The 24,075-nt window shown below is 40.2% G+C and overlaps 1 protein-coding gene across 5 annotated transcripts; it reads right to left on the bottom strand.

Annotated features, from left to right (window-relative positions):
- Positions 1-15,175: 15,175 nt before the first annotated feature.
- On the bottom strand, positions 15,176-19,786 carry ARMCX3 (armadillo repeat containing X-linked 3). 5 transcript variants are annotated; one of them, XM_019716657.2, is made up of 5 exons: positions 19,647-19,783; positions 19,493-19,533; positions 19,041-19,147; positions 18,695-18,755; positions 15,176-18,102 (listed from the first exon to the last, which is right to left on the bottom strand). In XM_019716657.2, exon 5 carries the CDS (start codon positions 17,957-17,959, stop codon positions 16,820-16,822), a length of 1,140 nt encoding a protein of 379 aa, XP_019572216.1. In that variant the 5' UTR covers positions 17,960-18,102; positions 18,695-18,755; positions 19,041-19,147; positions 19,493-19,533; positions 19,647-19,783; the 3' UTR covers positions 15,176-16,819. The 5 variants fall into 5 exon arrangements, with proteins under 5 accessions (XP_019572216.1, XP_019572218.1, XP_074180391.1 ...); XM_019716659.2 differs by having other exon boundaries at positions 19,041-19,127; XM_074324290.1 differs by having other exon boundaries at positions 19,493-19,514.
- Between the last annotated feature and the right edge of the window lie 4,289 nt (positions 19,787-24,075).

The raw sequence follows: 24,075 nt of genomic DNA, 5'->3' as shown, positions 1-24,075 counted from the left end.
ACCATATCACTATCTAAATTAAAAACCCATGCATAAAAATAATGTTTTAAAAGAACTCAGACAAACAAAAATATACACATCAAATATATTAGAATAGTTGCCTGTGGGGAGAAGGATAGAAGTGAGGAATAGCGATAAAAGGAAATAACATAGTAAATGAACGAATAAAGAAAAGAGGAAAATATTTTGGTTTGACCAATGCAGATAGTATGATATGAAGAAACGAACATAGTTAGTATAATCCTCATCATTGCATAACAGGCTAAAGCTGTTGTAACAAAAGACTCAAAAACAGTATAACGTTTTTTAAAGAATTCTTTCTCACTCACAAAAGAGTCTCAAGTTAATGTTCCAGGTCAATAGGTAGGTTCTGCTGCACATGACCATTGAGGGTCCCAGGTTCGTTCCACCTTGCACTGCACTCTCTTGTAGGTATTCAAGAGATCCTGCATTCAACTGGTGGATGGGAAAAAGAGTACACAGATCAGGCATGGAGATGTTTTATGAGGGAAAATCTGGAAGTGATATACATCATTTCTGACACAATTCACTGGCCAAAACTCAGTCTTATGGCCACACTCATTCATAAGGGACACTGACCACTGTCATCTAGCTGAGTGCCCAGAAGGAAGCTGACAGTATGGATATTGGAGAGCACTAACGGACTCTGCCACAGTGGACAAGAGCTTTGTGGAGGAAATTATAAAATGTTGTTAAGTCTCAGTACCTGACTATGAGCAACAATTTTCAAATGTTTTTATCCCCATTAATACCTTTCTCAGGGCTGGTTCCTTCCTCCACCTTTAATCCCACAGGTAGTAATATCTCCCATTTTCCCAGAAGCCATGCCCAAAAGGAGGAGGGGTAAGGCAGGGATTAAGGTAAGAGAGTGGGCAGGAGGTCAGTAATAGAGGGAGGGAGTAAACATGAGATTTGTACTCACTGCCTCATTTTCTGGTACTATTGCAGCTTTAACAAACAAGCATCAGCATGCAATAATTTTTACCATCAGGAAAAAATGAAGTTATTTTCACTGAAAAATTAACAAGGAATAAATTTAAGGAAAAATCTATCCTCTATCATAAAAATGTTTCCAACTTAAGAGGAAGGCTTCATTTCATGCAAGTGCATTAGTCCAGTTAAGTTTTATAATTGTATTGTTTTTCTACATGAGAAGTGTTTATAAGCATGCTAAGGTATTTGATAAGTTTTTAGACTGAATCTTTCTTAACAATGAGATTCAACTCTCAGCAAATAGAAAAGCTGTGAGGCCAACGCAGCTGAGAGTGTGAGGGATGCAGAAATGGTTTCATCCTTCCTGTCCTGTCAAGAGGGAGGGAAGGTGGTGTCTCCTGATCCCCTCCTATATTCCAGAGCCTCTCATTCTTTGCATTTATGCACTTAACTCTGTTGCTCACTCCAAAAATATGCATGAACGAGTGACTAAGGCAATGACCTGAGTAAATGCCTTTGGCCTCTTACATTCCTTTCCCAAATCCCGGTAGAGATAACTCAGCTCTAGCATAGAGCTCTGTTCTCACCAATGGAAACCAGAATGGGATCCCTCCTATACCCTGCAGCTGAGAATTTTCATGAAGCCTGTATAAATGATTGCTGGGAGGGGAGAGTCCCCCAGACCTGCTTCTTATCTGTTTTTATTCATAGTGCCTGAGTAGAAGCTTCCCTGGACCATGCTTGCTGCCTCCCACCTAGTTTGGGTGCAGACTGATGGGTCTCTCATCCCCAATCCCCAAGGAACCCAGGAGGAGCCTAGCCCGGCTGCAGGGTTGCTGCCTGTGAGTCCACCTCCTCCCTAGTGGCCCCTCAGCCAGGCTTAGGCCAGTGTCCAAGGGAGTTTCACCCACTGACCATACTGATTAACCTAGAACAGGTGTTCTCTGGCCAAGTCTATAAATACCTGAAAAATATATGTAAAGTTGTGTGTTGGGAGTAAAGGGAGGGTATATGTGGATTTTTCAGGAGAGAGAGGCTATAATTACCAACACATTCTTAATGGGAATGTGACACTCAAAGATATTAGGAGTCACTGGCCCAGAAAGTCTGTATTCTATTTGCTTTAAATAAGATGATTTTTATTCTTTTAATAATGAAATTAATATAGTCATTGTTAAAATATTCAAACAATGCAGAAATATATTCATTTATTTATTTAATTAAGTCTTTATTGAGTGCTTATGCAAGGTACTAAAAATACAATTATGAGAAAACAGACTATGTCTTCACATTCATGAAGCACAGTGACTAGTAAGGGATATACATTAATCAAACAATCACACAAATGAATGTATAATTATAATTCAAGTACAAAAAAGGAATGGAACACAGGTATAAAATAGTAGATAGCAGATTGTCAAGACACACTATGAGGGGATAGAAAGAGGACAGGAAAAAATTCCCTAAGGAAGTGAAATTTGTGCTGAAATAAGGAAAAGTAGAGCTAACTGGGCAAAGAAGACAAGGTAAGTATCTTGTAATCTCACTGCTACAGAATGCTATTGTGGTGTATCCTTCCAGCTGTTTTATTATCCATATACAAACATGTATGTGTGTATATATGTATGTATTTATGTGTAATTAGAAAAATCTCAGTCCACAAACTCAAGTGTGTAGGACATCTAACTTTTATTTTCTATAGCATACTCTTAATTTCCATTTTGTCTTTTCATTCCATGGGAGTGTCTGAAACAGTATCTGTTTAAGATCTACTGCTTTCTCTATGGTTGTGTCTAAGTTCAACAATGCTTACAGAATGACTTAGAGCTGTTTGACGGAAGGAGTCTGTATTATTCTAGTATCATCGTTTTACATAATTCACCCCTCTCATTCTTTCCTTGTGGCCCCTTCAGACACGGTAGCTCCCTATTTGCTTCTGTGTTATCCTTGATTAATCAAGATTTTTTTTCTGCTGCTTCCCTGTCATTGCTATGCTGAGATACAAAAAGCTTGGTAAGACCCCATACTGTCTGGCTGGAAGTAATATAAAACAGCCATCCTCCCAGATATCTCTTAAGAGACATGACACAAGTCTCCTGGGCAATCCAAAAAACCTATCTGAAGAACTTCCAGTCAATAACAGACTGAATTGACTTGGAAAGTTTCCCTCTTCCCAATTAAAACTCACAGAAATGATAGAATGTGTACCCCCTCTAAAAATAGTGATATAGCTCATAATCATGAAATGGAAATCCCCAAGAAACAAAGAGGGAATGAACAACATTCTTTGAGCAGGAGATAAAGATAAACAGATGGATATTGGCTTTAAGGGCTAGGGACCAAGGTTTTTAACTCAACGTGGAGGCAGGAGGCAATCCTTCTAGCAGTGGAAGATGGGAAGCTGGTACTGAGCTCCTGTCTAAATCCAGATCCCACAGAAGCACAACCAGTACATGAAACAATGACTAGACAACCCTTTCTCACAGCAAAGATACATGACGAGAAAACTTGTTTTTCATGTGAGATGGGTAGATACAGAGTCCTCTGGGAGCAATCAGAACACAGGCCAGCACCACCCATCAGTGTGAGGCTGAATTCACAGTTCTTACATGATAGAGAACCCAAAGGACATACAAGTTCTGACAATTAAGTTTGCAAACTTGTTGCAATGATATTACTAACCTCTTTTGATATCAGAGGAATTATTCATTATAAATTTGTACCAACTGGACAGTTAACCATGTTTATTATTTGGAAGTGCTGAAAAGGCTGCATGAAAAAGTAAGACGACCTGAACTTTTCACCAACAATTCATGGCTCTTGCATCACAACAATGCACCAGCTCATATGGCACTATCTGTGAGGGGTTTTTTAGCCAGTAAACAAATAACTGTATTGGAACACCCTCCCTACTCACCTGATCTGGCCCCAAATGACTTCTTTCTTTATCCGAAGATAAAGGAAATACTGAAAGGAAGACATTTTGATGGCATTCAGGACATCAAGGGTACTATGACAACAGCTCTGATAACCATTCCAGAAAAAGAGTTCCAAAATTGCTTTGAAGGGTGGACTAGTTGCTGGCATCAGTGCATAGCTTCCCAAGGGGAGAACTTCGAAGGTGACCATAGTGATATTCAGCAATGAGGTATGTAGCACATTTTCTAGGATGAGTTTGCAAACTTAATTGTGTGACCTTGTAAACTAACATGAAAATTAATCTGGAACTGGTGAAGTGTGTATGGCCCTAGCAGAGGTAAACTCAAAGCAAGGAGATATAATATTCAAAGACAGAGCTCAAAAACTCACCCAGAATGCAGCACAAAAAGATGAACTGCTACAAAATATGAATGAGAAGTTAGAAGACATGGCAGAAAGAATGGAAAGTATCAGAATATGCCTGGAAGAAGTTCTATAAACAGAGCCTAGAGAGAATGAGGAAAAGTAAATATTTGAAGAGATTGTGGCACAGAATTTTCAACTGAAACAAGACATAAATCCTCAGATCAAACACACTGAATACCATAACTAGATGCATCTTAATGTAGAGCATCAACCATACCTAGTATGATATTTTCATGTGTTTGGTCTTTGGGAAGTCACAAAGTCCTTCCATGAACTTTTACTGAAGAAAAGAATGGGGACTTTGATAGATGATTAGATAAAGAAGATGTGGTATATATACACAGTGGAATACTATTCCGCCATAAGAAAAGATGAAATAGTGCCATTTGTGACAATATGGATGGATCTTGAGATTATAATGCTAAGCAAAATAAGTCAGACAGAAAAAGTAGGGAACGATATGATTTCACTGATATGTGGTATATAAACTGAAAATAACAAAATAACAAGACAAACAACTGAAAGAACAAAAACTCATAGACATACACAATAGTTTGGGGGTTACCAGTGGGCAAGGGGAGGAGCAGGGCTCTAGAAGAGGGTAAACAGGGTCTAACACGCAGTGATGGAAAGAGAACTGACTCTGGGTGGTGAACACACAATGTATTACAGAATTGTACACCTGAAATCTATGTAACTTTACTAACAATTGTCGCCCCAATAAACTTTAAAGAAAAAAATATTAATAAATGTGAAAATCAAAAGAAAATATTAACAAATTATAAAACATATAAACAAATAGGACCCAGAAATTTGGCAAGAAAAAGCTATACCATGACCTAGTAGGGACTGATCCACAAAAACAAAAAATAGTCAAAATGAGGAATTCCACCAATATAATTCATTTTATAAAAACATTTAAGGAGAAAAAGTACATTTCTGTCAATAGATATTGAAGAGCCATTAAGAAACAATCAGCAGCTACCCCTAATAGATACCAACAGGAATAGAAGGGAATGACTTAAATATTGAAAGGGCTTTTTACCAACAGTCAACAGCAATCCTCATTCTAATCATGAAATGCCAAAGTCATTTCCACTAAAACCAGGAAAAAGTCAAAGTCATCCATGATCTCCATTTTTACTCAACAGCATTTTTGGAGATTCAAGCTCTTGCAGTGAGATATTAAATAAGCAAGCAAACAAACAAATAAATAAATAAATAGTGTAAATGGGGAAAATTTAAAACTAAGTTCTATTTACAATTGATATGATTGTATTTGTCTAAGGCACAAAGAGCTATTTAAAAATCACAAAGTCAATAAGAAAATTAGAAGAGGTGGTAAAAATTAAGATAAACACAAAAAATTTAATAGCTCTCCTTTATCTGAATTTTAGGGAGAATTGCACTGTAAAAACTATATGCTAACATTCTTTTCTCTTTTTTTGCTTAAAAGGACATATATTACCGGTGAAATGAGTATCATCTATCATACTCATCTACAGAATGTTTTCATCAATTGCTACTTCAAGCAATTGTCACAGTCTCAATGTTCTGCTGGTATTTATTTCATTTTTTCCATTACATTATTTTCTTTATTTGTAACAAAGTTTGTTTTATAAATTTAAATCTATATCTCTTCCAGCTTTTTGATAAGAATATTACTTTATCCTGCAATTGTCCGCCAAAATATTTTAATTCATAGTGCTCAAGCCTTCTAGATCTGACAGTTCATTGCATGTTTCAAAAAGATCAGTTTCTTAACTTTGTTTCCAAGACACATATTACAATATACATTAATTCTACTGCTTGGAAGACTGAATTATCTAGCAGATTTTCAAACTCTCAAATACACTAATTAGTTCATTCATTGCTGTGTGTCCCAGAACAACATTAAGATCATTTTGAATGAAGTGCTGTCACACTCACTAAGTCACCTGCTAGACTGACTACCTTTTACAAATCATGGTATTTTCATAGCCCAAGGTGCATCATATTTATCCTTTTGATGCTTTAAATGTCTTCATAATAGACCCATAACACAATGAATTACTAGTATCGCAATCCAATACTATTAATTCTATCTTAATACAGGTTCTGTGACAACAAGCCTCAGTGCATCATACCTCAAAGATAGCAAAAAAAAGCAATAATGTTCCCATTTATACTGAAGAATAACATTTTGTGCATAACCTATGACTAATATAATAATATATGAAAAGTTCTGGCAAAAAGTGGAGGGAAAGATGGCTTATTCAATTATTGGGGCTGGGGAAAAGAAGTAAAATTACATCTCTACTTCATAGCACACACAAAAGTATATACCAGAAGGATTACAGAGAGAGAGAGAGAGAGAGAGAGAGAGAGAGAGAGAGAGAGAGAGAGAGCTATTTTTAAAAGCTTGATGAAAATAATCTTGATACCTTGGGGTAGAAAAAGCCTGCCTCAGCATGAACCAAAACCTAGGAGACCTAAAGAGAAAGGCTGAGTGATATGACTACCTAAAAATATAGATAATCTACAGGAAAAGATACAACGCCCAAAGTTCAATGAGGTAAGACATACATGGAAAGATTCACATGATGTATTTTAAGTGAAAGAAAAGTTGTAAAACAGAACAATATATGGATTGTAAGTTCATTTTCTGATAAAAATATGAACATGTGTATCATTTATGTTTGTACGAGGTGTGATCAAACAATATGATGAATGTTTTTAAAAAATTATTGCAGTAAAAGACACATTGACATTAATCCCCCTCAAAATACTCCCTCTCGCTTGGAACACACTTATCCCATCGTTCTTGCCACTTTCTGAAGCAGTGCTGGAAGTTCTCTTTCGTGAGTGTCTTTATTTGCACTGTTGTGGTTGCCTCGATGTTCTGAATCATTTTGACTTTAGGGAGACCCAGAAGTCACATGGTGCCACATCCGGTGAATAAAGTGGATGAGGACACACTGTAATATCTTTATTTGACATAAATTGCTGTACACCAGAAGTGATGTGTGACACGGAGCATTGTCATGATGGAGGATGATTTACAGCACACTTTAAAACATACCTTCTCTCAACCGTATTTCACACCTGACTGACTGCACTGAACAAGTTGAAACTTGTCACACACTGTTACTAAGGTTCGATGCACCACTTCCTGTCTTGAAGATCCCTGCCTTTCCGTTGGATGGCACTCAGCAGCAGCGTTCACTGTATTTTGTGATCACAATGGAAAGACTCCATGTCACACATCACTTCTGGTATGGCAATTTCTGTCAAATAAAAACATTATGGTGTGGCCTCATCCACCTCATCCACCAGATGGATCTGGCACCGTGCAACGTCTGGCTCTTCCCCAGAGTCAAAATGACCATGAAAGGTAAACTTTTTGAATCGATTTAGGACACTGAGGCAGCCACAACAGCACAACTAGAAACTCATGAAAGAGGACTTCCAGAGCTGTTTCAGAAAGTGGCAAGAATGCTGGGATGAGTATGTTCGAAGTGAGGGGGAGTATTTTGAGGAGGATGAATGGCGATGTGTCTTTTACTGTGATAATTTTTTTTTAATTTAAACACTCACCCTATTTTTTATCACACCTCATATATGCACATAACACATAACACTGGTGATAGTAGATAACTGTAAAGATGGATGAGAAGAGAGCAGTTTTATGTTTTAATTTATATGTTCATCTGTTTTAATCTTTAATAGGCATGAGTTACTTCTATGGCTTAAGAAAACACAATTAAAAAGATTAAAATAACTTCTCAAAGTACTGGTAACTCCCAAATCCATCTCAGATTGGTAGTCAAATGCCCAGTTGGATGCATAATCCTGTCCACAAATGCACAGGCTAAAATATGGCCTTCTTCTCCAGACACTAACTTTTCCCCTTTCTAAGTTGAAGCAAATATGTCTGGGACTGCTATCAGTAGTTTATAAATAGGTGAAGAATAATACCAGGATGTTTCTAGTATCTTAATACTTCCTCAATTATAACCACATCCACCTAAACAAATGTGATTATATATGTGTACCAAATATATATAGATATTCCTAAGATATGACATTTATAACATAAAGGTTTAACCTTTACATAAGCATAAAATCAGCAATTAGTCAAGATGGCAGAGTAGGTAAATGCTGTGCTTACCTCCTGTCATGATCATATCAAAATTACAACTAAACTACAGAACAACCATCGTTGAGAATTGCCTGAAGTCTAGCTGAACCAAAGCACTACAACTAGGGATATACAGAAGAAGCCACCTTGAACTGGTAGAAGGGGCAGAGACCTGGAATGGGCTGTTGCTACAACCACATGTGACCATTAAAAATCAAGGGGAAGGCGGCAGGTTTGCTCAGTGGTTAGAGCGCAGTGCTCATAACACCAAGGTCACCGGTTCGATTCCCACATGAGCCCATGAGCTGTGCCCTCCACAACTAAATTCAAAACAAAGACTTGACTTGGAGCTGAGCTGTGCCCCCCATAACTAGATTGAAAACAGTGACTTGACATGGAGCTGATGGGTGCTGGAAAAACAAACAGCTCACCAATATTCCCCAACAACAAACAAAAAATCAAGAGAGACATCTCAGCTGTGGAGGTCCCCCCACAGGAGCGAGGGGTCCCAGCCCCACAACAGGCCACACAACAGCCCAGGGTTTCAGTGACAGGAAGAGAAGTCCTTATAACTTCTGACTATGAAAACCAGCGGAGATTGTGATTGAGTGAGATTAGGTGGCTGCAGTTCCAGGCACTCCTCTTAAAGGGCTGGGGTTGGGCATGAACTTACTAATGGACTCACTTGTTCTGAGTTCTAGTGCTGGGCAGCAGCTTGAAACACACCAGGAACATACAGGGAAGAACTCAGTTGTCTGGCTCAGGGCAAGGGCTAGAGGGGGAGCTTTCTCTTGGACGGAGGAGCTGGAGGAAGCCATTGTTTCTTTGTTGTGTTCTCCCCCCTCCCTGCATACAGATGCAGGTGGCCACCATACCTGAGTCTCCATCAACCTGGCTAAGACTGTTCAATCACCCTGATTCCCTAAGACCCTGCCGCACCCAACTTTCAGACCCACCCAAGCCACTTTCATTGGCTTTTCCATGTAAACAGCCTGTTTTGGCTCAAGCTGAGGATTTTCCTACAATCTCTCAAAGGTTCACAAAACCCAAACAAGCAGCAGTTGGCTTCAGCATGTTCCATACCTCTGGCTGAGCAGCCCTAAGCCCGGCATCAGTGGCAGACAGCCTCGGTTTGTGGTTTGGCCTCTTGAGGCACCTCCAAGCCCAGCTTTGTGCCACATGCCAGGTGTTGCTAGGCAGATAACAGGATGCAGCTGAACATGACCTGTGGTAAGGCCCCTCCAAGGAGGGCCTAAGGCTGGCACACGCACTGACCAGCTATGGGCTCAGCCGCTGCATCACCTGGTCACCTGCAGAGAAGCCACATCCAAAGGGCACACTGGGCAGGCACCAGAGCCCTGATAAAGGGAATCCTGCTCTGTAGGGTCAGCCCCTACCCAATAGCTCTTCCACTGTAGTCATGGCCAGTCCTCACAACCAATCAGTCTGCGGATCAATCCCTCCCATTGTTGAGCAAACAGCAACAAAGGCTCAACTACAACAGGATGGCGCACACAACCTACACAAGAGACACACTTAGAGTATATGGCTCAGGTGACCAGGAAGACTGTACCACTGAGCCTCACAGCACACCTACTACATAAGGCCACTCTACTAAGACCGGGAGACATAGGAGCCCTACCTAATACATAGAAACAAACACAAGGAGGCAGCCAAAATGGAGAGACAATGAAACATGACCCAAATAAAAAAATAAAACAAAGTTCCAGAAAAAGAAATAAACAATGCAGACAAGCAATCTACCAGATGCAGAGTTCCAAACACTGGTTATAAGGATGCTCAATTATCTCAGGGAGAACTTCAACAAAGAGATAGGAAACATAAAAATAGAGATAGAAAACACGAAAAAGAACCTGTCAGAAATAAAGAATACAGTAACTGAAATGAAGAATACACTAGAAGGAATCAACAGATTAGATGAAGCAGAGAATTAAATCAGTAATTTCAAGGATAAGGTAACAGAAAACAGCCAAACAGAACAGCAAGAAGAAAAAAAAAAGAGAGAGAGATAAAGAATCCAAAAAACGAGGATAGTTTAAGGGGTCTTGGGGACAATCAAGCATACCAACATTTGCATCATTGGAGTACCAGAAGGAGAAGAGAGAGCGAGGAATTGAAAACATATTTGGAAAAAAAAACAATGACAGAAAACCTCCCTAACCTAGTGAAGGAAATAAATATACAAGCCCAGGAAATGCAGATAGTCCCAAACAAGATGAATCCAAAGAGGCCCACACCAAGACACATCATAATCGAAGTACCAAAAGTGAAAGACAGAAAGAATCTAAAAGCAGCAAGAGAAAAGCACTTAGTTACCTACAAGGGCACTCCCATAAGACTGTCAGCTGATTGGTTTCTCAACAGAAACTTTGCAGGCCAGAAGGGATTAGCAGGAAATATTCAAAGTGATGAAAAGCAAGGACCTACAACTAAGATCACTTTACCCAGCGAAGCTATCATTTAGAATTGAAGGAAAGATAAAGAGCTTCCCAGAAAAAAAAAAAAAAGAAGTAAAGGAATTCATCTATACCAAACCAGTACTAAAAGGAAACTTAGAGGGACTTTTTAAGGAAAAAAAAATCAAAAATATGAATAATAAAATGGCAATAACTACATATCTATCAACAATTACTTTCAATGTACATGGATTAAATGCCAATCAAAAGATAGGCTCGCTGAATGCATAAAAAAACAAGACCCTTACATATGCTACCTATAAGAGACTCACTTTAGATTGAAAGACACACACAGACTGAAAGTAAAGAGATGGGAAAAAGATATTACATGAAACAACAAAAAAGCTGTGGTAGCAAGACTTATACCAGACTAAATAGACTTTAAAAGAAAGGCTATAAGAACAAACAAAGAAGGACCCAGTAATCCCACTTCAGGGTGTTTATCTGAAGAACCCCAAACACTACTTCGACGGGATATGTGCATCCATGTGTTCATTGCAGCATTGTTTACAGTGGCCAAGATGTGGAGGCAGCTTGGGTGTCTGTCAATGAAAGAACAGATAAAGAGGAGGTGGTGCATATATGCAATGGAATATTACTTGCCATGGATGGAAATCGTTTCTTGCCATCTGCAGTGGCATGGATGGACCTGAGAGTGTTGTGCTGAGTGGAGTATGTCAGATAAAGACTGATGCAGTAAGATTTTGTTTATATGTGGAATCTAGAGAACAAAATGAACAAATGAAACAGAAACAAACTCATAGATAAAGAAAACATTTTGATGGTTGCCAGACAGGAGGGCGTTTGGGTGGCTGGGCGACAAAGGGAAAGAGATTAAGAAGTACAAATTGGTTGTTACAAAGTAGTTATGGGGATGTAGGGATAGCATAAGGAATATAGTCAATAATATTGTATTAACTATGGTGTTACATGGGTACTAGATTTATTAGGGTGATAGGTGGGAGGGAAATTGGGGGGCAGGGTGAAAAAGGTGAAGGCATTAAGAAGTACAAACCGATAATTACAAAATAGTCATGGGGATGTAAAGTACAGCATAGGGAATATAGTCAATAATATGGTAATAACTATGTATAGCATCAGGTGGTTACTAGACTAGTCAAGGGGATCCCTTCTTAAATTGTATAAATTGTCTAACCACTATACTGTACACCTGAAATGAATATAAATGTTAAATATAAAAAATAAAAATAAGTGCAATTATCGTCTAAAAAAATTAAATCAACCAGAATTTATTGAACTTTCATAAATGACAAGATACAATTTTAATACTTCCAATTTTTGGTTACAGATTACATGGACCAGCTTAACAAGAAGTGATGATTGATGAGATTACATGATATGTGATAAAGAATCATTCTCTCAAACTCTATATGAAAGCTAATTGATAATACATATTAATAGTCATAAAACAACCATTCACTGATGCTCTGCCTCTGGCAAATGGGCATCTAGGCACACAAATGTATATTTGTGTCCAAGGAGAAATGTGCTCTAGCTCTTGAATACAAGTATTTTATTTCAGCAACAAATCAATCCCCACAGCAAACATGGATGCACCAGGCTCTCCTACTTTGGTGGCACCAACATCTAGCTAGGTCAGATTGCCCTGAATTCCCAAGCAGTAAATGAACAACCTTCTGGTGATAATTTGGTTTCTCATGTAGACTGATCTTAGGGAGAGTGTTCTGAGCAGCCAACACTAAGACTCTGGTCTACATGATAATTATGTTTCTTATAATAACATAAATTATCATTCTAGTTTTTTTTGGTTTTTTTTTTTCAAAAAAATGTACACCCATTTGATAGCATGTCATGTCCTCTGAGAACTTAGAAATGCTCAATAAACAGAAGTCTCTATGCCCAAACAAAGATTCTTGTATTACACCTACGCTTTCATTTTTAAAAATGTAAGTGGTCAACAGGGCCAGAGAGTTACACTTAGCCCACTCTCAATAGTGAATTGAATTACATTTTCATGAACCTGCCAGGATAAAGTTACCCCTCCAATATTGCTTCCTTCTCTCCTCCTCCCTTCTCTCCCCACCCCAGCCCTGTCCCCAAACACAGTATTGCCCAGCCCTTAACACAATAGAGAGGGTCAAGTGTAGAGGTGTACCATTCTGAAAGTAAATATCCATTACTCTGCTTAATACCACACTCTCAAGGCAGGGCAGACCAGAGTTCAGTGTCCTAGTTCAGCAGCCCAGGATGGCATCAAGATGGTCTAGTGTATAGGCAAGAAAGAGCCACAGTTTAAACAGAGAAAACAGGGGAAACTTTCATCTTAGGGTGTGATGTAAAGTGAAGGTTAAAATATAGCACTGAAAGTAGTCATAATCATTCTAAGAAAAGCCATTCTCAAAGAAACTTAGCAGAGAAATATACACAAAAATTTGCCTGAACCACATCAATTTATTAAACCTACACTTGGATTTTTTTTAAGGCAAGTAAACTATGAATTTTAAAAAAAGAAAAGAAAACCAGTTTCCTGAGTTTTGCAATAGTGTGTTTTGGGTGAGAACTATAAGAGAACTATACTTCATCTTTGTAAAATCAGCTTTGAATACATTTGACTGAAATAGACCCAGTTAAATTCCTATAACCATTAGATGAAAACAAGATCAAAATAGCAAGATATTCTCTGAGTTTCTTATTTCCTGGATTTCTCAGGAGCAGCCACCCTCTCTAAAGAGAGGACACTGCCTCTTCCCTCCTCCCATGAGCCTGCCACAGTCATGGCCACAATCCTAGACCTGTGCCTTCCCAAAATGATTGAGAGTGGCTACCTCCAATGTGAAAGCATCAGGATATCATCGTGTGGCTTGGCTGTCCTCGTGGCCTACATAAGCCAGGCAGTCATACATTTGTCTCACACAGCACTTTCCAAGTTCAAGTGATTTGGTTTTGAATAATACCAGTATGGGACATCAAAAGTGTGTGCTCATAGGGCTGTGCCATGCTCTGACTAGTTCCTTCTCAGTCTCTGTTCAACAAAAGTTCCAAAAAATCTTGGCATCCAGTCAGACCCAGGGACTGTATTACCGAGCAATCACAATTACTATTCTGTATTAAATTCCCACTGGCACATGACTTAGTGTCATGGGAATTAAATGGTCACCCAAAAGACAGAAATACAAAGAGACTACTGCCAATTATCTCCCAGAAGGAGGAAATAAAGACAGAAATGCGAGAGAGGGTGAGGGAACTAGAATGGGAAAGAAGGAGGGGAGGAGACAAGAGACCTGCAAGAACAGGTAGATGCTGATCAGGCCTGTCCCCTGCCTCGTGGTGGCTTTTTATTACTCAGTTTACCTCATTTTCACCCCATGTATAAAGTCACTCAGCACCCCAAGTTCAACATAGCTTGATCTGAATATTTCTTGGATGTTCAAGCTACATATCTGTGTCAGGGGACAAGTTTGTTCTCATTGTCTCTGTTTTCTCAAGCATCTCCAATGAATATTATTTAGGAGAAAAATAGAAAAAATTTAAATCAGGCTCTGAAAATGCATCTACAATGTTGTCTATTTTTATGTATGGAATATATAAGTATATATAGTAAATATATAGTAAAAGTGACTGGAAGTGTATATACTGTTTCAATTCTGTGCTTCTCTATCCAGCTGCCACAGTCCCTTACACAGTTCTTTTTGCAGCCCTCCACTTAAACACTGCACCTTCTCTCTGGGGAGCACATCCACTCCCACATCCTCAGTTATCATTATTTGCAGCTTTGTCTTCTCTGAGCCCCAGATTGATACACATGATAATGGGGTGTCTCCATCTGGATGTCACACAGGTACCTCAAACTCAATTTTAAATGGATTAGCCTTCCTCTCCCAAATCTTTTTCTCCTAGAGCAAGAAAAATGTTAGTTCCCTTTCCCCTCATCCCACCTTTAAAACTGGTGCCAAATGAGTCCCCAAATGTGCACGATTCAGTAGGGTCATCATACCTCACAACTTTAAGCCAAACAGTCCCTGGTTTGTTTGTTTGTTTTCTACTATAGAGAACATTAGAGTAAGTATATGGAAGCCTGGGGCTAAAACCACATCATAACTAAACAAAGGATTTTACACTTTCCTGGTCTCATATATGAAGCAGGACAGCACCTCCAAATGGACTTGGCGTATGTTGTGGGGCTGATGAGATAATCTCTGAGGAAACACTTTGAGTCCTTAGAAATAAGAAAACCTTATTCCTTTGAGAAATTATTTTAACAGATGCCCTGCAAGAATGACAGAACTCTACACAGTAGTCAATTAATAAATGCTAACTTTTATTGTTATGATGTATTAAATTACACTGACACATGGCAGAATGCCCCCAGCAAAATAAAGTCAACCAAAAATACTATAAACCCTGCATCCTAGGGAATTAAGGGTGTTCACTTTTCTTAATTAACTGCTATGTGCCAGAACATTCTAACTATTTTGCATGTATTACTTCACTTAATCCTCACGACAAGCCTCATCTTCACTCATCTATCATTTCAGAGAGGAAACTTCAACCCATCTCATTTTTAATCCATTTTTTTCCACTCAGTACATGCTCCAATCAATCACCTGCTTCATTACCAACACTTTCTTTTTTAAGAAAATTTTCAAAAATCAATATTCGTTTTAGATAAATAAGAACACATTGATGAATAAAAAGTAAACATGTAAAGATCACTAATTATCCATCCACCCAAAGATAATCACTGTTACTATTTGGGTGTCTGTAATTCAGTTTTTAGTGTCTACTTAAATATATGCTTCATTATTTAAAAAAATAAAATAAAATGGAATCATACTATGAGCACCACTATCTAACTTACCTTTCTCACTTAACAATGCACGATGAGTATCTTTTCTGGGCAACATGGATTTTAATCAACATATTTGTCATACACTGTGTGAACATTTCTTAATTTTTTTTACCAATCCAGTGTGCTAGACACTTGTGTCCAATTTTTACTACTTTAGACAGTGCTGGGATGAACAGCCTTGTAGATGGCCCTCCACAAAACTTGTGCTTCCAACAAGGCTTGACAGGGTCCACTTTGCCACACTCTCATGTACACTGCACAGTAGGTAAGAGGGAATTTTATGTGAATTCCAAGTATTCTTTCCAGTCAAAAACATTCAGTGGCTCTTGGTGTTCAGTGGGATAATATTCAAACAGCTCTCCACAAAGCGGTCTCACCCAGCTCTCCAAATTTATTTATTTCCATTCTTTACACTCCCACTCTAAGCAGACAAGTCTCCTCAGTGTCATAGGAAGAAAGTTCCTACCTCCATGCCTTTCCACACCAGCCACGCCTCACTCCCATCTCATGGAACTCCCTAATTCAAGACTCCTTTTAAATGGCCACTTCCTCCATGAATCTGTAGCTGACTACAGTATCCAAGAGAAGCCTTTGTTTCCTCTGTGCTCTGAGAAGGACCTTTTGACAATGAGTATACATTCCAGATATCCTCAGTTATTTTGTTTGTATTGTTTATCTCTCCAGCTAGATTATAAACAGAAGGACAAGGATGGTTTCTTTCTTTCTTCTTTCTTTTTTTCCCAGCATTAACACACAACTTTATTAATGATACACAAATGAAATCAATGCAAATGGAGGGAGGCTTACTTAGGACCAATTGGTTCACTGTCACTTATGCAGAAGAAATAGTAAAAATATTTCAATCTAGGTAGCGAGATAAAAAGCAACAAACATGTTTTCAGAACAGGTAGTGATATTCATTCATCCAGCTTAGACCTGAAGACCAACTCAGATAAATATCAGCATTGATGATACAATATGATATTCATTACTCAAGATTGGCAGCTGAAAGGATTCCTTTACCATATAAACAAGGTGGAAAAAAGGAATAGTTTACAATGCATGTTGCTTCTAGACTACAAAATCAAGAAGTTATTCCTGGCTCTTTGGAAACATATGCTCAGCCACTTTGGCCATAAATTTTCCAACTTTTACTTTCACCAAAAAATCATGGTGACTTTCTATCCCCAAAATCTTATCAGCACACACTTGAAATTCTTTTAAAAAGGAAAAAAGTGAACCTTCGCTGAATTGATTCTGAATAGGCTCATTTTCTTCCCATTTAAAATTGTCATTTATGTTCTCAAATATGACCAGAAGTTTCAGAATAACCTCTTTGTTCTCTTTCTTATTAAAGAGAGAACCCAATGAAGATGGTACTTGGGCCCTGAGCAGTTCTCTAGTCATAGCTGGATTTTCAGCCAAATTTGAAAGGAGTTTCAAAACCTGAAATTTGGTTTCTTCATTTCCCGCTGAAAATAAACGAAAAAAGTCTGAAATGGAATTAGCAAGCATGTGCTGATACTCATTAGTAACAGTCATATTCGTAAGCAATCTTAGTCCAGCCAGCTGCACAGATGAGTTCAAGCGAGAAGTAATTGTGTCATCACACACTTGATTCATGTATATTTTAAGCCTGCGCTGATTTTCAGCATTCACACTCAGGTTATTCAGGACAATTAAAGCCTTTTCCTTAACAATGGGATCCCGAGTATTGAGAATCTTTGCAACAATTGGGAGACCACCCAGATCACGAATAATATCTCTGTTAAATGCATAAGCAGCATTGTTACCCAGAGCAATTAAAGCTGCTTCAAGAATATAAGGCTTTTCAGACATCTCAACCAAGCAAAGAACTTTTTGCAGCTCTTGGGGGGACAAAATAGTATCATCTGAGTTGGGGGAAGCCCGTTTCTGAACAGCCCGACGAGCCCGGGTAGCCCTGGCCCTTGCCCTGGCCCTAGCTCTGGTCCCGGCTTCAGTCCCAATCCGGGCCCAAGGTGGGTACCATACTATACCCTTGTTCTCACTGTTGTCATCATCATCATCAGACCAGTCATTGTACCTGGCCCCAGGACAGCCTCCGACATCATCCACATCCCCAGGCCCACCCTCAGCCATTTTCTCTTTGTTCTGTTTTCTTCCCCGGGTCAGTCTATAAATGCAGTAGCAGGCACCAGCCCCAATCACCAGTCCCGCAGTCACCCAGCCTACTTTCCTGGCGTAGCCCATGCAATCGTCCCTGACAATAGCAGGGACCAAGGAACAGAGTAGTCACTCGAGCTAGGGAAGAGCTATGGGCCTGGGTGCAGGCCTGTGGAGGGTAATCGTCTTCAGCCACTTCAAGGTCACAATAGCTGATACTGGAGGTGAACCTAGGGGTGGAGGAAGGAAATGGGGTTTGAGTTTCTCTTCTCTTTGTGTTGCCCCACACAGGGAGTTGCACAGAGAGATAGGAGAGTAGTAAATGAGTACTTGATAGAAAATGTAGATTGTTGTCAAACTCTCTCTATCCCCCTCACTCCACCATCTACCTACCCTCTCCAGCCCACCCCCTCCCCAAACCTAGATAAAGGCAATGGAGTCCATAGTCTCTACTGGGGCCTCAGCCAATCCAACCTTGGGTGTCCCCAGGGAGTGGCAACTTTGCACTAACTTCTTCCAGACGGGCAGTTTGCCCCTTCTTCCCTCCCCTGGAGGTGTGCCACACCCAACAATCCTTGTGATCTGCAGAGACTAGAGCCAGCGAGAGCTGAGGGCTTGATGGACTGACTGTTCATTCCTTGCTTTCCTGATTCCCCATCTAGGTTGTCAGATTTTTTTCTTAACCTCTTAATGCCATCCAAAATATGCACAGGCCTGCCCCTTCCCTGTTAGGGAAATAAGGTAGGATTGGGTGAACCTGTCCAATCGCAGTGGATTTCCAACCCCTCCCCCATTCCAGGCAGCCCCCACGCCCACACCGACCTCTACTGGTCCCAGGAAACTTCCTCCCTTGCTTCAAGTGGTGCCACCTGCTACAGCAGACCTGCAGGATGACAGATCGAAAACATGAAGACTAAATGCTGTTGAGAGAGAAGGATTATGAACAAACTACCTGATAGGTTTCCCTTCTGTCATTCTCCCCCACCCCCATCCCCCCGACACACACACACACACACACACACACACACACACACATCGCACGCCATTTCGCCACAGTCCCAAGAGTAAGATAAACACACTCAGACTCAGACCTAACCTATATTATTCTCATCTCTGGTTTCTCCCCACCCCCACCACCGCCCCTTTTAGGGTCCCCAGATGGTCTTACCCTCAAATCGACCTTCACTGATCAGGGTTAATTTCCTTCCTCTTCACTTGCCTGGCGTAGTGCCGCAAACTATGGAAACACTGGCAACTGGGAGAGGATCGGACCCACTAAACACAGAGCCACGGTCAGGAAGACACAGCCACAGTCAGAAAGACTGGAAACAGCCGCTACCGAATGCTTGGTGGACGGACCGGTCCCCAGAACATGAAACTCTTTCCTAATTCGGAGGCCTGGCTGTCAAAGGTTTCCCACCCCTATTACCCTTCTCAGGGCTCTGCTGACACATCACGTTGCACGCCCCCTCCCCCATGTCCAGGCTTTCCCCGCCAGCACTGCCCTAGAGGACGGGGCCAACACCCAGGCCACAGCTCCCTTTCCGGATTACGGCCTCAGCTCGTAGCAGATTCCCACCTCCCGATTTCTGGGCTGCTCCTCAAACACCCCCTGCTCACCATTTCGCAGCATCAGAATGGGCTGCAGGCGGGACAGATGTCTTGGAAAGCTGGTAGCGAGTGGGAGAGACGACAGAGGCGCCTCAGGACCCGCGACGGTCTCCGCCCTACGCCCTCAAACACCCCCACCTTAAGGAATCTCCCAGGCACTGACCTGCAGGGATCCGGGACAGTTTCCTTCTCCTCCTCCTTCTTCCCTCTGCCTCAGGCTCGCTCGCCCTCAGGGCAATGGGGAGCTGGTACTCAGACGGGAACAACGACCAGAACAAGAAGGACTTCTGCACACGTCAGCTCTTGGTCACGTGAGAGCTACGTCATCCACCAACTCTGGTCCCCAATTTCCCCTCCCACCAGCAGTGCGGCAGAAGAGGACCCGCCCCCCTACATTCCCTCCCCCCTACCAGGCCTTGTTACTCTTTCTTTGCTAATTCCATCAACCCGTAGTTGTGTTTGCCTTCCTCCGATTACCGGAAAAGGAGAGAATCTTCCCCTGGGGCTACTGGCCACTTGCCCTTTTTGAAAAATTGCCTCTTCCTTCCCTAGGCTCCTGGGACCTCAACCTCTCCTTCCACCTCCCCTCCTCCCAGCTTTTAATGTCTACCATGTCCTCTGAAATCTAGTCCCAGATTTGAAACGAGAAGGAAAAAAAAAGAAAGAAACATCAGAAAAGAAGACTTGGAGTATGAGTGTGGTTTTCACTTTTTAAATAGTTTTTTTGTTGTTATTTTTGGTCTGCCGTCTCCCGCCCCCAGCCTGCATTCTTTTTATGAGAAAAGAAATTACTATAAAGCTATTTTCATTTGAGAAAAGAAAAGTTGGAATTGGAGTGTTAATTTGGGTGGATGGCCTCCAAAAGTCCCACATTTTCTCATTTATGGGGAATGTTACACGCTTCACTCAAAGCAATCTTAATGTCTTTTTGGGCCTAGCACATAACACAACCCTGAATGCGCTAATCAGTGTGTCGGAGAATGTATAGATCTTCTAATTTAGTCCAGTCTTCTGAACAGGGAAGTCACAGACTTCCACTTACATCAGTTAGCAAGGAAGAGGCATGGAGCCCTCAGAAGCCAGTAACACAGAAAAGGTTGAGTAGAAACCACAACTACATAGTGGATATCTGTTGGCTAAGGAAGCATACATACTGACAAAGTGAGTGGCATACAAAGAACATTATGAAATATATTTGGGTACAAATAGAAAACATTATCTTTAAATGAAACAACTGTTAGAGAAACACTGAGACCAAGATAAAATTGGCTGAATTCGCATCTAGCAATTTAGTGCCAAACCATTTCACCAACAGTTTTGATGAACCCAGTGATTCACCTGTCAGCCACAACTGAACTTTTTTGTAGCGGGAAAAGTAATAAAATAATGTCAAAACATGAGGTCTACAGTGGGACATTCCCTAACAGCTTGGATATAAGTTTATTATCTGAGTATAACTTTAAATCCTGAGACAATGTGGGAGCTATTTAAGAGACTTGAAAATTTGGGAACAGACAAAACCCCAGTTAAATTCATATCAGTGTAATTTCTGGGAGGCAGTACTTAGAAATGACTGAAATTTAGTAAACAGAAACCAAATCAACTATATGATTCTGTGTTTAGAGAAAGAGCATGTGCAGTCAAGGGGGCTCATTTTAGCATAGGAATGTCTGAAAAAGAAAGTCAGAGGAAAGTGTTGGTAGTTCCACCCAAGCACTGTCTGGAGGAGAGGGAATGGAACATTTAGCTTTCCTTGGCAAAGCCATCACCATGATGTATAAGAGTACTTCAAGCTTCCTTAGCTGAAAGCCACTTCTTAAGGTGAACCCACATCCTTGCTCTGATTGCAGGCTCACCAAGCAACTTTCTGAAGTCCTGACTTCCAAAGTAGTAGCTTGCCTACAGGAAAAGAATGGACCGGTAAAACTGACAGAAACCTCCGATACCCCTGACAGATGTATTTCTCAGTGTAAATTATTCAGTTGTAACTCCTATTGAGAGTTAGCTTCCATTGTGGCCTACTTACAGGGAGAGAATGCAGAGATCCCATGGGTTTGGGCATCCAGATCTAGATTTATGTACACATCTCTGTGAATGGGGGTCTTTCCTTGACAGAGGCATCTGCCCTCAGCTTAAGACAAAATCGGGGGTTGATCATGCAGCAAGAGAACAAGACCCTGAACTGTAGATGCAACTTTGTGGAATTCTGTCAGGGGACCCAGGTAGCTTTTGCTTAGAAGACAACCTTGTGCATCACCATTTCAAAACTATACCTCTGTAATGTTTAATTAATTTGAAAATTACAACTAAGATATGCTGTGGCAAATAGGCCCCCAGCAACTCAGTCACAGCTGGACAGTGGGTTAATATCCAAGCTAAAGGGCTCCTGCAAATCATCAACAACATCTGAAACAGTTTAAATTCTCTCTGGGAAACGAAAGGAAGCCCACTTTACATTTTACATAACCCTGTCATCTTCCCCAGCGAGAGTGAGCATCATACCCAAAATAAACCAACTCAATACTCTCTTACTAAAATTTAAATCTTGAACAGTGATTAAAAAACAGACCTGAAAATCAGTAGAATTATGGCATCCTGAAGAGACTATCAAATCCTCCAACCTAGAGCCCTCTGAGCTGACCCTGGTCTTCAGGATCCCCTCATTGTTTAAGTTAACCAGGTTTGGTTTCTGTTGTTTGCAACCAAGCAAAATACACAAGACAAAAACAAATAACAAGGTACAAAAAATAATATAGGTTATTAAGATAACAATCTTCTATGGTCTATTTTTTCTCACCCTCTACAATTCCACCAGTGGTAGCATCTGCTGGTCCTTTTTTGTTTTCAAATACTTTATAAATTACACATCACATATGACCACATACTGATTTAAGCCAAAAGGTTCCTTTTGATAGTGGCTTCCCATAGTCTTTTGCATACTCAGGAACTTTTAACAAGCTTGTCTGAGGAATTGCTTAAGGATTTTCCTTTTTTGCTTTTGAAATGATATGTCAGGCAAATAACATACCCTTAAATAAATATTTGTCAGTGATATATAATGGAGAGCAAAGTGGATTTTAAATGCTAGTCCCCAGTGTCCTTGGTAAGAACTGTAGATCAAAAAGACAAAAAAAAAAAAAAAAAGAGAGCGATTTGAAGGGTAATCTTTCCGATGGGGTTTAGGAAGTTTTAGAGAGAAAGAGAGTGGATTCAAACAGGAAAGGTCTGAAAGACTGGAAAATGGTGGTCAGGGTTTATACATTGGACCAATTATTATAGAAAATATACCAAAGGGGGGAGGTTATTTTATACTGGTAAAGAGAGGTTAAGAGTGGAGTTTTTGTCCTTGCTTTGTTAAGCTTTACATACTCCTTAGTTCTTTTTCATGGGTATATTCAAAACAAAAGCCACTTATATAAGTACTTATCAGCCAGAAATTGAATGATGGAAAGTTGAATCATCAAGTTCTGTTAGTACAGCTTCATAAACAGGATTCACTTATCTAAGATAATAAAATAAAGGGTGAGAAAAAGAACAGCATAAGGCAATGATGACAAAACAAATGAGGTAGGGGTTTAGAGAGATGGGGTACAATGGTTGAGCGAGTTTGGCCTATAAAAGTTTGAGGGAGGCCAGAAAGTTGTAACATGTTCTTGACAAGGCACTCTGGGATCCCTGGCTCACCTCTTTAAAGGGCCTCTCTGCCACAGGGGCCTCTCACACCAGGAGATTTCTGCTGGGGTATCATATTTCAATGTTCTAAGAAAGAGGCTGCCTGGTCTCTATTTAGAATATGACTCCCCAGCAGGGACAGCTGGATGTCTGGGGACTAACTTCTTCATACTTTGTCCCTGACTTCTGGTATTATTCTGAGGGGCTTGTATGGGTGGTGCAGTGAAATTGTAACAGAAGGCAGGGAATAAAGAGGACTCTTTCTCCTGGCAACTGCTTGGGATCCTTTAAACTGTGCTTTTTGTGAGGAAAAAATGACATGGATCTCACGCATGTTGCAGTGATTTCCAGACACCCACACTCTTTCACCACTGTCTGCATTAGAAGATGCTGAACACTAGCTGCTGTTATGGTGACACAGCACATGAATGACAGATACCGGAGATATCACACCAAGGTCATAATTAAATGAAAAGTCCATCTATTTAGTCTCATTTTCATCAATGGGATAATAGGGAATTCTCTAATTTCTAGATGATTTATGGGTTACACCAAGAAACTTCAGAATAGATTTTAAATAAAGACCTTTGAATGAAAAGCAGGCTGATCTGTGAGGTTACTAATTTGTTAAGTGCATCTGAAGATGTATGACTCATCTGAATTTGGGGTCTGCATAAAGCCTGTGCTTTGAAGCCAGAATGAAAGCCATCCAGTAGTCTTCTATGAAGATCTCAGTCTAATACTATGAGTTCAGCCAGGAAAAAGAAAGGGATAGTGGTTCACTTATCTAAAATGGTCATAATTAAAACACTGACCACCTCACTATAGGTTCATGTTATCCATCAATTTATAAACCATATTGAAAGCACTCTGGTTTTGTTTGTAATGATATGTTTTTAAATTTTAATATGCTGTTTGAA

The sequence above is a fragment of the Rhinolophus sinicus genome, chromosome 18, assembly GCF_057876585.1.
Source record: "Rhinolophus sinicus isolate RSI-liver-muscle chromosome 18, RSI-T2T, whole genome shotgun sequence".
Lineage (NCBI taxonomy): Eukaryota > Metazoa > Chordata > Mammalia > Chiroptera > Rhinolophidae > Rhinolophus > Rhinolophus sinicus.
Note: the sequence above shows the minus strand (reverse complement) of the source record. Positions and strands in the feature narration are given on the sequence as shown.